This window comes from Ictidomys tridecemlineatus, chromosome 1, assembly GCF_052094955.1.
Source record: "Ictidomys tridecemlineatus isolate mIctTri1 chromosome 1, mIctTri1.hap1, whole genome shotgun sequence".
Classification (NCBI taxonomy): Eukaryota; Metazoa; Chordata; class Mammalia; order Rodentia; family Sciuridae; genus Ictidomys; species Ictidomys tridecemlineatus.
Genome location: NC_135477.1, coordinates 182,094,171 through 182,107,670, shown reverse-complemented (window position 1 = coordinate 182,107,670; position 13,500 = coordinate 182,094,171). Strand labels below are relative to the sequence as shown.

General features: G+C 48.5%; 1 protein-coding gene across 1 annotated transcript; it reads right to left on the bottom strand.

The window, feature by feature from the left end:
• Positions 1 to 1,064: 1,064 nt before the first annotated feature.
• Positions 1,065 to 12,131, bottom strand: Bnip1 (BCL2 interacting protein 1). Its single transcript, XM_005334115.5, has 6 exons — positions 11,972 to 12,131; positions 10,233 to 10,325; positions 7,037 to 7,128; positions 4,674 to 4,775; positions 3,811 to 3,929; positions 1,065 to 1,644 (listed from the first exon to the last, which is right to left on the bottom strand). The coding sequence occupies exons 1-6, from the start codon at positions 12,053 to 12,055 to the stop codon at positions 1,448 to 1,450; spliced, it is 687 nt and encodes a 228-aa protein (XP_005334172.1). The 5' UTR covers positions 12,056 to 12,131; the 3' UTR covers positions 1,065 to 1,447.
• Positions 12,132 to 13,500: the final 1,369 nt, after the last annotated feature.

Here is a 13,500-nt window from a genome sequence, read left to right as displayed (position 1 = left end):
CTTGCAAACTCTTCATTTCCAGAACTTTCCATTTAACATTTTCAGATCATGGTTGACCATAGGTAACTGGGACCACAGAACCATCGAAACACAATGTACTACTCAGGACCTACTGTGAAGCTAGCACGAGGACTGCAGGTAATCCAGCGTGGTCCTTGGTACTGCCCCACACACTGCCCCAGCCCTCAACACCCTCCACTCCCACAGGTCTAAAGACCGGCCTCTGCCTGGCTAGCTCTTCTGGAAGCCAGGGGCTTCTGCTGCAGAACATTTCAGGGCCCAGAGCCCCGGGGATGGCAGCATTCAGGAAGCCCAGCCAGGGGCTGCATCTACTTCTTCACACTGTCCTCTGATTCTCAATTTGACTATGAACTTTAAACCAACGGTCACCCCCACTCTACAAATGGGTAACCCACTCTGGGTAGTGTATCAGCACCAATCGTAGAGCCCCAGACTCCAAGCCCAGTGCTTCAACCAAGTCCAAAATCCATGTTCTTTCCACTGACCCTTCTTCCTCCACATCACCCCTTCCAGGTCCTCTGGGGCAGTGGGGAGGGGGACTTCAAGTGTGAGGTCAAGCAGGCCTACAGCTCAAGAAGACACTGACACCTCCAGGACTGGCCAGGCCCAGGCCCTGCCCCCAGCCTTGGCAGAACTCGGGTCCAAGTGGGCCTCAGCTTTCCTTGGCTTCCCTCTCCTTGCTTCCACTTGGTCTGGACATCAGAAAGGGGTCAGCTGGCCCCACAGTCACTGCCCAGTGCTGGACTTGCCAGGCTGCTGTGGTCAGAAAGCCTCTCCCTCTGCACTATCAGACATTGGCCTGAGTCACCTTGCTGGAGCGGTCGGCAGGCCCCTCCCGACAGACACTCTGCTGCTTGAGGGAAGAGCGTGCTGGCCTCCCAACCTCGGTAACCACCAGCAGCATCTGGGACATGGTGCCACAGCTGCCTAACAAGGCTTTACTGAACAAATGGACAGACTGTTTAAATTCATGTCTGAGAAACCAGGACAAGAAGAGGCACATGGATCCCAGAGTGAATTCTGAGAAACAGACACACCGCGTCTACTGAATACAGCCGGTTTATTCAAGGAATGACCAGGAGTCTGTGTCACCCTTCTTCCACCTCTTCTCTCGTCCCCCTATCAGACTGGGCACTAAGCTTCCAGGGGGGCAGGGCATCTGGAGCTGGTGCCCCTGTGGCAGCCACCCACAGTGCTCAACTGCCCAGTGCCCTTGGATTCCCTGTGTCACACAAGCAGCCCGTTGCTCTGCCTGCCCTTTACACACCGGTCACCTCAGAAAAGCTGGGGGCCGAGTCTCCTCCCTGACCCGCTGAGCAACCGGAGCCGATGGGGACTGGCTCAGTTTGGCAGCCTGGCCGGAGCTGGGGCTGGATGGCTCCTGAGACAGGGGCCTGAGGAGAACCAAGCTGGCTGCTCCCGGAAGTTAGAGAAATGGAAAGAGGCGCTTCTTCACGATGTAGAGGACTGTGGCCAGAAAGAGGGCCAGCGCTAGGAAGATGAGCAGCTTGTCAGTCAGCTCGCGGCGGTTGTATTTCGTGATGAGCTTCCGGCCCAGCTGGATGGTCCCGGACATGGATTTGAATTCCTCGTTTGCGTCCAGGATGGTCCGCGAAGAATTGACTGAAAGAGAAGAGGAAGGGCCTGACTCAAGAGACCCTTTGCACGTGTGGCCAGGAGCTTGCTGCCGCTGGCTGTCAAGAATGCACACTGCGTTGGGAGCAGAGAACGGCCCGGACAGGGAGGCTCCTCCCAAAGCCCAGTCAGCTGATGGGGTTGGCTCAGGAGTATGGAAGAGGGACACTAGCAAGGAGAAGGGAGGCAGGTGGGCCACCCAGGCACCAAACTCAGCTCTCCAAAGTAGACAGGCTCTACCAAGACCCACCAGCCACCAAACCAACTGGGTGATCATGGACAGGTGCCATGAGGCTAGGTCAGCTCATGGGCTGGGGGCACCGGTACCTTCCACCTGTGAGCTGTGGCTCCCCCAGGACACCTGAGGTCAGATGCGCTCTTTGCAATCCACACAAAGGCAAGGACGGCCTGGGCCCTGGCAAGAGTCATCCCATGTGCCAGCCCTTCAGTCCTGGACACTGGCTGCAGCTTTAAAGATGTAACTAACACCTATGCTCCACCTGGGTGACTCCTAAGAGGTCTGTGTCCCTTAAGGGCTCACTGTGCCAAGTCAGGAGTCATTCTGAGTGCAGACTATGCGCCTGACACTCAGAGAAGAAGGTCTGCCTGGCCAGCTTCACCTACAAAGCCCAGTAAGGTGTCCTCAGAACATCCACTGAACAAGCGTCGCATGTGAAGGCAGGAGCTAAAGGTGACAGCCACTCCGCTTGCGAAGGAAGGGGCATTGGGGATGTTCATTTGCTTGTGTTCACAGCCTGGAGGACCCTGGATGTAAAAGAAAATGGAAGCCCAGGTGGGCTCTGGAGAGGGAACCGGAGGGATGAAGGTCAGGGGTCTCTGACCTCTCAGGACAGTGGTCTGTTGTATTTTCTTTTTGTTCTACTCAGTTGGGCACCTTTTGCACTGATAACACAACAGCCGCGACACACTCATGACTCCTGACCATGTAAGATATGGCGAATGCAAACTGAGAGATCTGGAGGTATAAAATACACACGTGGTCTCAAGACAGCAGGAGGGGACACCTCCTCAGGCTCCATACCCCTGGATTCCACCAACCTCAGGATGGACGTGTGGAGAAAAAATATATCCATAATAAACATGTAGAAACTTTTTTCTTGTCCTATTCCCCTGAAGGACACAGCGTGCCGACTATTACACAGCATTCCCACTGTGTTAGGTATTGTAAATCATCCAGAGGTACCTTAAGGTCCACAGGAGCATGTGAGTAGGTTGTATGCAAATACTGTGCCATTTTACATGAGGGACTTGAGCACCCTCAGATCCTGACATCTGTGTGGTTCCTGAACCAATCCCTCAGGGACACTGAGCAGTGACTATTTCAATAATTTTACTACTAACTGCCTAATGAAATGGGAATATTTTACATATAATGGCTTAAATGAAATAAATCATTCAAATTAACTTCACATTTCTTTTTACTGTTTATAACGTATCTACCAGAAAATTCCAAGTCACATGCATGGCTCCCATTATGTTTCTACCAGGCAGCACATGGACAGCATCTTTCCTTTAACCATGTTATGTATTTTACCTTTTCACAAAATTAAGCTAATAAATGAATCATCGGAGGAAACAGAGCATTTTGAAAATGACAGATAGACCGGCTGGAGCCAGGGGGCGATCAGGGCTGCACACTACCATGCTCTCTACTTCTGCCTACTGTGACTCTTCCAAGTTCAGCAGCCTCTGACTGGTCCTGGGAAAAGGAGCTCACGGTAAATGATGCTCAGGAGCACCTCGACAGCAGTTGTGATTCCCAACCTGCCTGGTCACACAGGACCCCAGAGCACTCACTGAAAACGAGACGCCAGGCCTCCTACCCCCGGCTGCTGGCACACAGTCCCCAGGGGAGGGCCAGAATCCCTGAGGCCCTGGGAATGCTCTACTGGAAACGCTGCGGGGGGGGGGGGGGCTGTCTGTGGCACACCTGCAGGCACAGACAGGAGAGGCAGGAGCAGTGTGCCCTACTCTGGACAGGGCCGAGATGTCACCTCACCTCACGAGCAAGATGCCACACAAGCCAGGAAGCTTCAGGTGGGCAGAGGCGAAGGAGCCCTGGGCAAAAGTGGGGGGGCAGCCACCCTGGAGCTGGAGGCCCTGGGAGAAGACTCCCGCCTAGGCTGGGCTCACCTAGAGTCTGCATGGCCTCCTCGCTCTGCTGCACCTGCTGCGACATCACCCTGCTGATGCCCATGAGGCTCTCTGTGATGGCACTCGACGTCTGCGCCAGGCTCTCTTTGGTGGTTTTCCTAAAAGCCCAGAGGAGGGGAAAGAATGTCAACTAAAACGCCCTCAAGAAAGCCCCATGTTCAAACGAGGGCCCCAATTCTTCGTCTATCACATTAGCGGGCATTTTAAATGACTGGTCAGTGCCAGCAAGGGTGTGTGTAGAGACGGGGCTTGTGCAGACTGTGACAGCACAACAGGGACGGAATCAGTGACGCCGTCTGCAGAGCACGTTAGACACGTTCATCCTTGACACGGCAATCTCATGCCTGGGATGCTTCCCAAGGAACCATCCAAAACATGGATAAAGCCTTTCATTCTAAGGTGTGCCGCTCACCGCACTGAAAAACCAGACTCGGGGACACATGCAAGCAGGAGCTGGCTAAACGATGGCATTCTGGGCACTTTAAAGTGATGTTTTGTGCATTGTTTAAAAAAAGAACTGAGTCTTTGTGCCATAGTTCAAAATGCAGAAGTGTAGGATGCTAAATTTATATATAGTACAATTTTGACTTTGTAAAAGATATGAAAGGAAAAGTAACAGAGGAGGCAATATGCCAAATGTTTATGGGCAATGAGATCAAAGCTATGCTCATTCTGTAAGTGGCATTTTTCTTTATTTTACTCATTTACTACCAATAAGCATACACTTCTTTCATACTTTAAAAATATAATAACATTAAGCATGAATGTTGTCCCATAGAGGGTTGGACAGCAGGCCAACTGTTACCTGTTATCTGAGCCCAGAAAGGCAAAAGGCAGGTTACCTTTGCCTTAGGGGGTCTCCTCCCTGGAGAAGCTCTGCCTTTTCTAGGTTGTCAATTGCCATTTTGCAGGTGAGATTGGCTTTCCTCCAGGAGGTCTGGTTGCTGAAAGAAGAAGGGTCCCATCTGAGTTTCCGTCAACTCCCCCGACTATCAGCCAGCTGTCAGAGCAGTCCGTCCTTCCAAGCGTAGCCTGTGGCGCCCATCCCTGCCCCTCAGTTGCCCTGGCAACTGACGTAGCTCAGGTCCTAACAGCTCTCCTCTGGACCCCAGAAGCTGTCTCCAGGATGTCCTATCATTGCCACCCTCCTTGCAGGCACAGTTTACAGCCCCATGACACCTCCAGACTGCAGGGTGGCATCCAACCCCTCAGCTGGGCACAAAAAGCCCCATTCTGTCAAGTGACCTCTAAGGCATTAGAGGTCTGCTGTGTGTGTCTTGGTGCAGCCATTCCTCAAGAGCCTCAACCACTACGCCCCTTCTCATCACTGGAAGAACACTTAGCTGCTCAGTGAATGTGTGTTGTTATAGAAGGAAAAAGACCAAATACACCACCTTTGTCAGTATTTCTCCAAGATCTGCAGTTCTTTACAGACCACTCAAGAGCAGTGCAAATACACCGTATCGGCAGGGGCCTTATTGACATGATTTATTTACATTCTTTATCTAATCCACTTTGTGGGTTACAACTCCAATTTGTGAACAGCTCCCTGAGATATAGCAATACAACTAACAGACCATAAAAAAGCTAACTGTGGGGCTGGGATACAGCTCAGTGGCAGAGCACTTGCCTAGCATGCTCAAGGCCCTGGGTTCAAGACCCAGCACTGCAAAAAACATAAAAAAAAAAAAAAGTAAACTGTACCCCTCTGGGGATGAAACCCATGCTCCCACGTACCAGCTCACAGCAACTGTACTAATCCCTGGAAATATTCAAAACCAAAGCAGAGCACATGAACTCAGGTGGTTTCTAATAACACCTAAACGCCAAAGGTCTCCCAAGGACTCTCTGATGCTGTGCAGCACCTGCCATGCCACTTCACACTTGCCATCTTAAAAGAATCAACTGTATCTTCAAAGAATTTGCAAGACAGTTCTGCAAGGCCCGGTGTGCAGCAACCAGGGGGCACAGTGCCTGCCCTTCCGGGGCTCACAATATACCGGGTGAGGACAGGTAAACAGATACTCACTGCACAGTGTAACAAGTATGGCTATCCAAGCCTGCTCAAGTACTGTCCCCACCACAGAAGCCACCAATACGTACTCAGGCACTGCTTTCTCACCTCCACGTCTACGCCAGCCAGCTCCACATCGTGCATGGCCATTCGCAGCTCAAGCCTGTCCTGAGCTGACCGTGTCTGGAGCAGCTTGCTGAACTTGACACAAGGCTCCTCTCTATTCCAGGTTGAAATGGGAGTATACGCAGTGGAACAGGAAAGCAAAAGTATCCTAACACGTAGCAGTCACTAACACAGAAGCCCCAGACACTGATCCACCCACCCTGTCCACCAGTCAGCGCCTCCCCAAGGGCACGCAGCTTCGGCCAGCGGGGATGCTGCTGGAAGATGACTCAGAAGCAAAGCCAAGGAAGAGGGCCTTAGAGAAAACCCCCAGGCACACAGACACAGCAGGGCTTCAGGTGAGAGTGCCCCAAGACCAGGGACTGGGAAAGCTCCTGGAGCCCACAGAATCTCTGCAACAACCACCCTTACCCTTCGAGATGACACTACATAAGCCAAATGTGAAAGGAAAGGTAGTGCTTCCTGTTATCAGATCATCCAGTTCAAAAAGTTATTCCCCTCTCAATTCAAATCAAGAAATAGCTCAGGGCTAGGGTGCAGTGGAGTAGAGTGCTTGCCTCCTTCGCATGAGGCCCCGAGTTCATCCCCAGCACCACATAAATACACAAACACACACAGGAACAAAGGTTATAATTGTTTTAAAAAGTAGCACATAGCTGTGGTTTTATAGTCAGGATTGGCACACAGCTGGATTAAAATTCCATTTTGTTGGACATAACAGAAGCTCATTTACATCTTTAGTGTGACTTTTTTTAGATAACGTTATCTAAAATTTTGTTCCCTCAAAATTTTCCTAGTACCAATTACTCTTAAATAAAATTGACCCTGTATTATAAAACTAATCATGGGTTTTGTTTTGTTTCGAAAATATAAAATACAGTATGATGTTAAATGTGTGAACTATGCACAGCTCCCCTGCCCCCTCCACTGCAGAATCACTGCTGGAGAGCACCCTCGGCCCTGTCAAAACCACTCAATGAGCCTGGGTTTATTAGGCAAATACTCCCCTAAGCTTCATGGGAGCAAGGGACCCAGAGGCGCTGGCGTGAGGCCAGGCCCTGCTACCTGAGCATCTGCTTTTTGTGATTCTCCACTTCCTGCAGTAGAAGCTGCTTCTCCGACTCTTTGTCTTGCTCCTTAGCTGACTGCTCAAGTTCCTTCAAGGAGAAAACAGCTCTGTGTTAGATAGTTTTGAAAGCCGATATGAAAACAGAAGAGCACTTCTATTTCTAGCAAAGGTGCATAAGGGCACTTGAAGCCCCCCCCTTAAAACAGAACATCCAGGAAGGATAGGTAACGTATATCCTTTTAAGTTTACAGCCCAGTCTGCAAGAAGTAAGGAAAATCCCCAGGGCCCAAAAGTGAGTAGTAATCTCAAGCCAGAGTGCTCAGCCCGCAAGGATGTGGGAGCTGCTACCCTATGACCAGGGTATGCCTGACGTGGAAAGCCACTGACCCCACACTTAGCCATCATGAGAAGATCAAATGGCCACCTTTCCAAATGCGCTCTCTCGGCTACTGTCCCTAGTTCATCAGAGAATGGTTACGAAGAGTTTGAGTTTGAAAGCTCATGTAGGGACAGAAAAATAAAGATTCAGGCCATCTGAGGCTGAGATTTGGAACTGAAAACATCACAAATCCAGGACCCATGAAAGGCCACAACCTCAGAAAGAGGTCTAGAAAATATCTATCCATCAACAGAGTGAAAACAGAGACACAGTGGGGGCACTATGGGGTTCTGGACAGAGATGCAAAAACAAAAAAGCAACAAAAAGCAAGACTTCATGAGTATTTATAATTAGAGAAGCTGCTCTAAATTGATCTGGGGTTCAAATCTAGAGAAATTAATAGAAAGCGTGCCTAGGTTTGATAATCTCAGGAGACCAGCAGAAGCAGAGGGACCAGCCTGGGGCTAGGCCACAGCCTCACAGTAAGGTCTGCAGAAGATGAGGCTCATGGCCCGGAAACCAACACCAGCACACTCCAGCCTGCGTAGGAGCTGCAGACTTGAACAGCAAACAGCCTATCTCTGACCCCCATGACGTCAGCACACAGTAATTAAAGCTGTCCCTGCACCTCAAGTCTCAAGTAACACTTTTTTGTTTACAAATTGAAACAAGTTCCAGTTTCAATCCAGCTATTCATCTAAAACCTTTCTGTTAGCTTATTTGTATACTAATTTATTTATTTACATGCTTATTTGCCATGTGCTGATTTGGAACAAGTTATGTATCCACCATTTCAATAGCTCAGAAATTACTTCCAATTTATTTCCCCAAATACCAGCTAATGCAGAGAAAATTGTGAATTGGAAAATTTTTGCAAATGTCATCAGATGTTTGCATAACTGTTTGTTTAAAATTCCCTAGTAGGATGAAAACCGAAGGCAGAACTGTTGTTCGCTACCTTTATCCCTCATGCCTGGTATGTAGTAGGCACTGAATTACTGAATGGAAGAATGGAGGCACAGGGAGAGGAGACATGGAGGAGAGGAGGGAGCAATGTATGATTTCCTCATGAAAAGCTGCCTGGAGTTCTGTCACAGAGAACCAGCATCAGTTCTGGAGAGAAGCAAGGGGGTAGAGTAATTCTCAAATTCCAGGTTGAGAAATAAGACATTTACAGTCAATACTGACTACCTTTAGAACAGTGTATTTTGAGAATAAATGGCCATTTCTCTTCTAGTATCACAATTTTGTTGCAAATGCACAAAAAAGACAATCACATAAGAGCTAAAAACATCAAACAAACAGAAATCTCTTATATAATTCCAGGCATGAAGAGAACATGTTCATGCACAGGAATGCAGATTAGAATTGTGGTGGGGTTATTCATTCACTGGGTATGAGCCTGTCACCTTGACAGATGCAGACATACCTGTGCTGAGGAGCTAATGGGGACAAGGAGCACAGTAAATATGTAAATATATTAGTGAGGCAATTTACATAAATTAGTGAAGAAAATAAACATTAGGTAAGCATGTAAATACTTAAGCAGAACAAGGAAATACTTGTATTGAAGGTAGAGGGTGTAAGGGATTACCTGAAGAAAGCTTTTTAGGCAATAAATTTGCTTTTGAAAGCAAAAAAAAAAAAAAAAAAGTGGAAGCAATCCAAATCAATCCTCCTTGATAGAGAAGAGGCCAAAACAAATCACAGCTATACAAAAAGACCAAGGAAGCTCTTTAATTCCTGGTGTAAAAAGTCCTCCAATACATACTGTAAGCTTACAAAAGTGGTGTTATAATTAGGCTAACTTTTAAATGAGAAATGGAAAATAAATAAGAAATTACATTTGTCTTTTTAAATATCTGAGTAGAGAAATTCTGGAAAGATACATAAGTAAAAAATGAAAAATGGGTACCTGTGTGAAGGGTGGGGGACAGAAACAAATAAGGGGTATAACTGAGCAACTTATTTCTGCTCATACGCACACAAACATAAACCATGAAAGTAACAATCTTTCAAAAATTAAGATGATTGTAAGTGCCAGAGATAGAGACAAAGAGATGAGCTAGGTAGAGTGACTGCTAAAATTCTAAAGTTAACTCTACAGGAAAAACTGCATATTTTCAGAATTGAACTAAAGACCCCCAGGAAGGCCACACATATAGGACACAACATCCTGTTGCCCTGTGACCCAACAGGCCAGTGTTTCTGCAGCTTTGGAACAGACTATCTTCATCTGCTGAACACCAACAAAGCTGCCGGCTGGCTTCCGGGTGACATCATACTCGAGGCACAAGTCTTTACCACAGGGAGCAAGACCAAATGCCTGTAGAGTCACCAGGGATGGGCAGACCCTGCCACCCCTCTCACACTTGCTGGGCAGGCAGTGGAGAGGCTCCACTGCTCCAACTGCTCCTTCTCACGCCCTGGTGTGCTTGGAGAGACACCTAGCCCATCGCTGAACGCAGGCATACTAATGTGACCCATGCCTCCATAAACAGGAAGACACATGCAAGAAAAGCAGTTGACAGACTGAGGTGGAGAATGAGTGGGCCAGAGAGAGCAGTAGACAAGAGAGAATAGCTGAAGTGATCTTAGGGTCTTCAAGTTCAAAATTTCCAGCTGGTATTCAAGTTCCTCACTGCTCCCTCGCTGGGGAGAAGTTAGCAGTCACCCTGGCTCTCCAAATGTAATGACCCATTCCAGCTAGTGTCTGAGGGACCTGGACAACTTTCAAGCAGAGACTACACAGGGGACACAGCTCTCTTTGTTGTGACCCATTCTCCACATCTCAGTTCTGCAGCCACACTCACCTGTATTCTGTGCCGTAGCTGTTGAAATTTCTCTTTCACTTTAGTATTCAGTTGGGTAAGTGCACTTAAGGGTCCAGAACAGTCTTGGATATCCTAGGAGACATGGAAGAGATGAGGGGCCTTTCTCGTGGCAACAAAATGAAATCATGTCATCTGTACAGCAAAAGAAAGCTGACTCAGCCCACTAAGGTTGGCCTAACTATAATTCATCCTGATCTTTGCTGTTTACCTTTGTGACACAAGCAAAACCATTATCTCTTGCATTTTCCTCATCCTTCTTTAGATTAATGTTGAACCAATAATATAAGAGCAGGCTAGGGGTATAGCTCAATAGTAGGGCACTTGCCTAGCATGTGGAAGGCCCTGGATTTGATCACCAACACCATAAAATTAAAAAAAAATATATCAAGTACATAGAATCATAACTATGCTTTGACCCAATTATTAGCCCCTTAAGTTTGACAAAGCATCACCCAGTCAGCATGAAGACTTAAAGCAGCTTGCATGTCCAACAAGAATGGGCACCCAAAAGTAATACTGTAACTTTAGATCCTTCCAACTTGAAAACCAGAATGCTTAAATTCCTGGCAAAGTATGAGAAGATTAACTTGATCTGATTTTACAAACCATCTGTTATAAGTCACAGTGTTTACAGACATGTTTAAGGGTAGATTTAGAATTTGTTTCTGAAAATAAATTCAGAATCACTGGGGCCAGGTTTCAGAGCAGGCTCTAGATCCAGATTATGTGCAAATTCTGGCTGTAAGAACTGACTGTGCAATCTTTAAAAGTTACTCAATTTCTCTGTACCTCAATATCATCATTACAGCACCTGTCCTAAGGCCATATATCTGTGTAAGGCACTCATTGGAGCAGAGGGAACACGGTCAAAGTGTAATACATCTAGTTACAACCACTCTTTCTTGTTAGCAACCACAAGAACCCAAGCGCTAGAAGGAGAAGGGGGTCCAGGCAATTCAGAGAGCTTAAAAGGGTCATTTCTTTCTTTCCTGGTGCTGCGGATTAAACGGCCTTGCACATGCTGAGCACACATTCTACCACCGAGCCACACACTCAGACCCCGGTCATTCATTTGTGTTAATCCAATCCCCAGTTTCTTTTTCCAGATTTGGCCCCGACCTTCAGGAGATTGTATATCGGAGAAGTGAAGTTCAGGAAATTCCAACGTTGGCACCAAGCCTCTTCTCTTGTCTGGGGTTCACTCAGCCTGGATCGTTCTGCAGCTGGTCTGCCTGGGGAGACCCGCTGTCCTTCATTTTTAGCCACAGCTGGTCGCCACCTCTGCAATCTACCTCTACTATCGGGAGGCGCTCCTAGCAAAGGGAAGCAGCTTGTCTGGACTCTCGGTTTCTTCCTGTGCACCCGCGGACCCACTCGGCCTCCTCCGCTCAGCGGCTCGCTGCACCGCGGCCTCGACCCTCCCAAGGCTCGGCGAAGCCCAGGGGACCCTCTGCCGGCGGGGCGGAGGCGCTCGCTGGAGCCTTCCCCCGGACTTTCCGCGTCCGGGTCCGGGTTTTGCCTGGGTCCGCCTCTGGCCCTTTACTCGATTTCTCCATTCACAGACCACAGCGAGGTGCGGGCGGTCTGCGCCAGGCGGCGACTGCCACCCTCGGGGACGCCGCCGGGCGCGCGGGGGGTGGGGCGGACGCGAGGGGTCCCGGAAAAGACCGCGCTCGGCACCGCGGGAGGGCGAGGCCGGCAGGGCCCGGGAACAGTACCTGGATAAGCGCTTTCACCTCCAGGTCGAACTTGACGATCTCCTGGTTACAGATCCGGACGTGGACATCTTGCGGGGCCGCCATGTTGGAGACGCCGGCTACGGGCCGGAGCGGGGCCCACGTTCGAACGCGTTTTCGCACCGCCTTCTTTTGCTTCCCTCCCGACTCGGGACAGCGCCCCCTAGAGATCGCCGCGAGCGGCGAGCGACAGGCGACAGGCTGACAGTCGGGAGCACTCGCCGGTCCTAATAAAACGGAGAGGAAAAGAAAGAGAATTTCAAGAATGCTTAACAGTGGTCCCTGTCCATCTTCTACCTATCGGGATTTCTAAGGACTACATTTTTTTTTGCATAGAAGAAAAAAACATAAGAAAAGTATCAGTTGGGATGTGCCATTTTGTTTTTTTAAATTTCCTTGTATTTTTCATATTTTCTACTATATGAATTGTGATTAACTTTTTTTAAACGTATGCAATCTCTATCAAAGGGATGCTTCTAAATTACGGAACCGGGACGTGCTTACAGTCCTTCAGTTCCCTTTTCTTGTATAATCGGATTATATTTGTCTGGCTGGAATAGTTTTGATGGGGATAATATCAGAGCAAACCTTCAACAAGTGGGCTGGCCTCAAGGCCCTCAGCCACCCAGTCGCCCCACCCTTTCCTGGACTCCTCAGGCTCCTTTGACTCTGGCCTTGAAAGGTTTGCCAGGCTAGCCAGGAGTTTCCTGTGCTCCACTGCTGAGCCACATCCCCTGCCCCATCTACTTTTCACATCCCCTCAGCCACCACAGATTCTGAGGATCTGAGGGCCTACAGGTGTTCATCTCTCTTAATCCTCACAGCTGCCCTTGAAATTGGTAATTCCCTGGAGATGGACTCAAACACACAAAACCAATATGGCCCCTGGAGGGCTGGGGTGGTTGGTACTGCACATATGTACAAGGCCCTGGACCCTGGGTTCCATCCTTAGCACCACCAAAAAAAAAAAAGAAAGAAATTTCCCCACAGGTAGAATGGTACAAGCAGGGCTATGTGCTGCCTCATCTGCATTCCTAGGGGACTCCACGAACCTTCCCTTTAAGTGTTTGCTTCACCACATCTGATACAGAAGCAGGAAGGAGGCTGTTGTGTGGAATGAGACAATTCACAGAAATGAGACAGATAATGTGGCAGTGCTAAGAGCTCAATGCCTGTTAGTTGCTGATGCCCTATTACTAACCAGTACTATGGGATCACATCAATATTACAGTCACTTTATCTTAAGGGCTTCACTGACATCATCTCTTAATTCTCAGAACTCTACAAGGTTAAAAGATAGGACAGAGAGGAAGAGTGACTTGCCCAGTGCAAGGATATGTCCCTTCTAAAATTCTGACCCATCCTGTCAAAATGACTCTTCATGGGGGTTATGTTGATTTACACTCCCACCAGACAAGTGGTACAAATGCTGGTCCCCCATAGCCTTTCCACAAACATGGATTTTTTTCACACATCAAATTAGACCAAAAAAAAAAAAAAAGAGCCTCTAT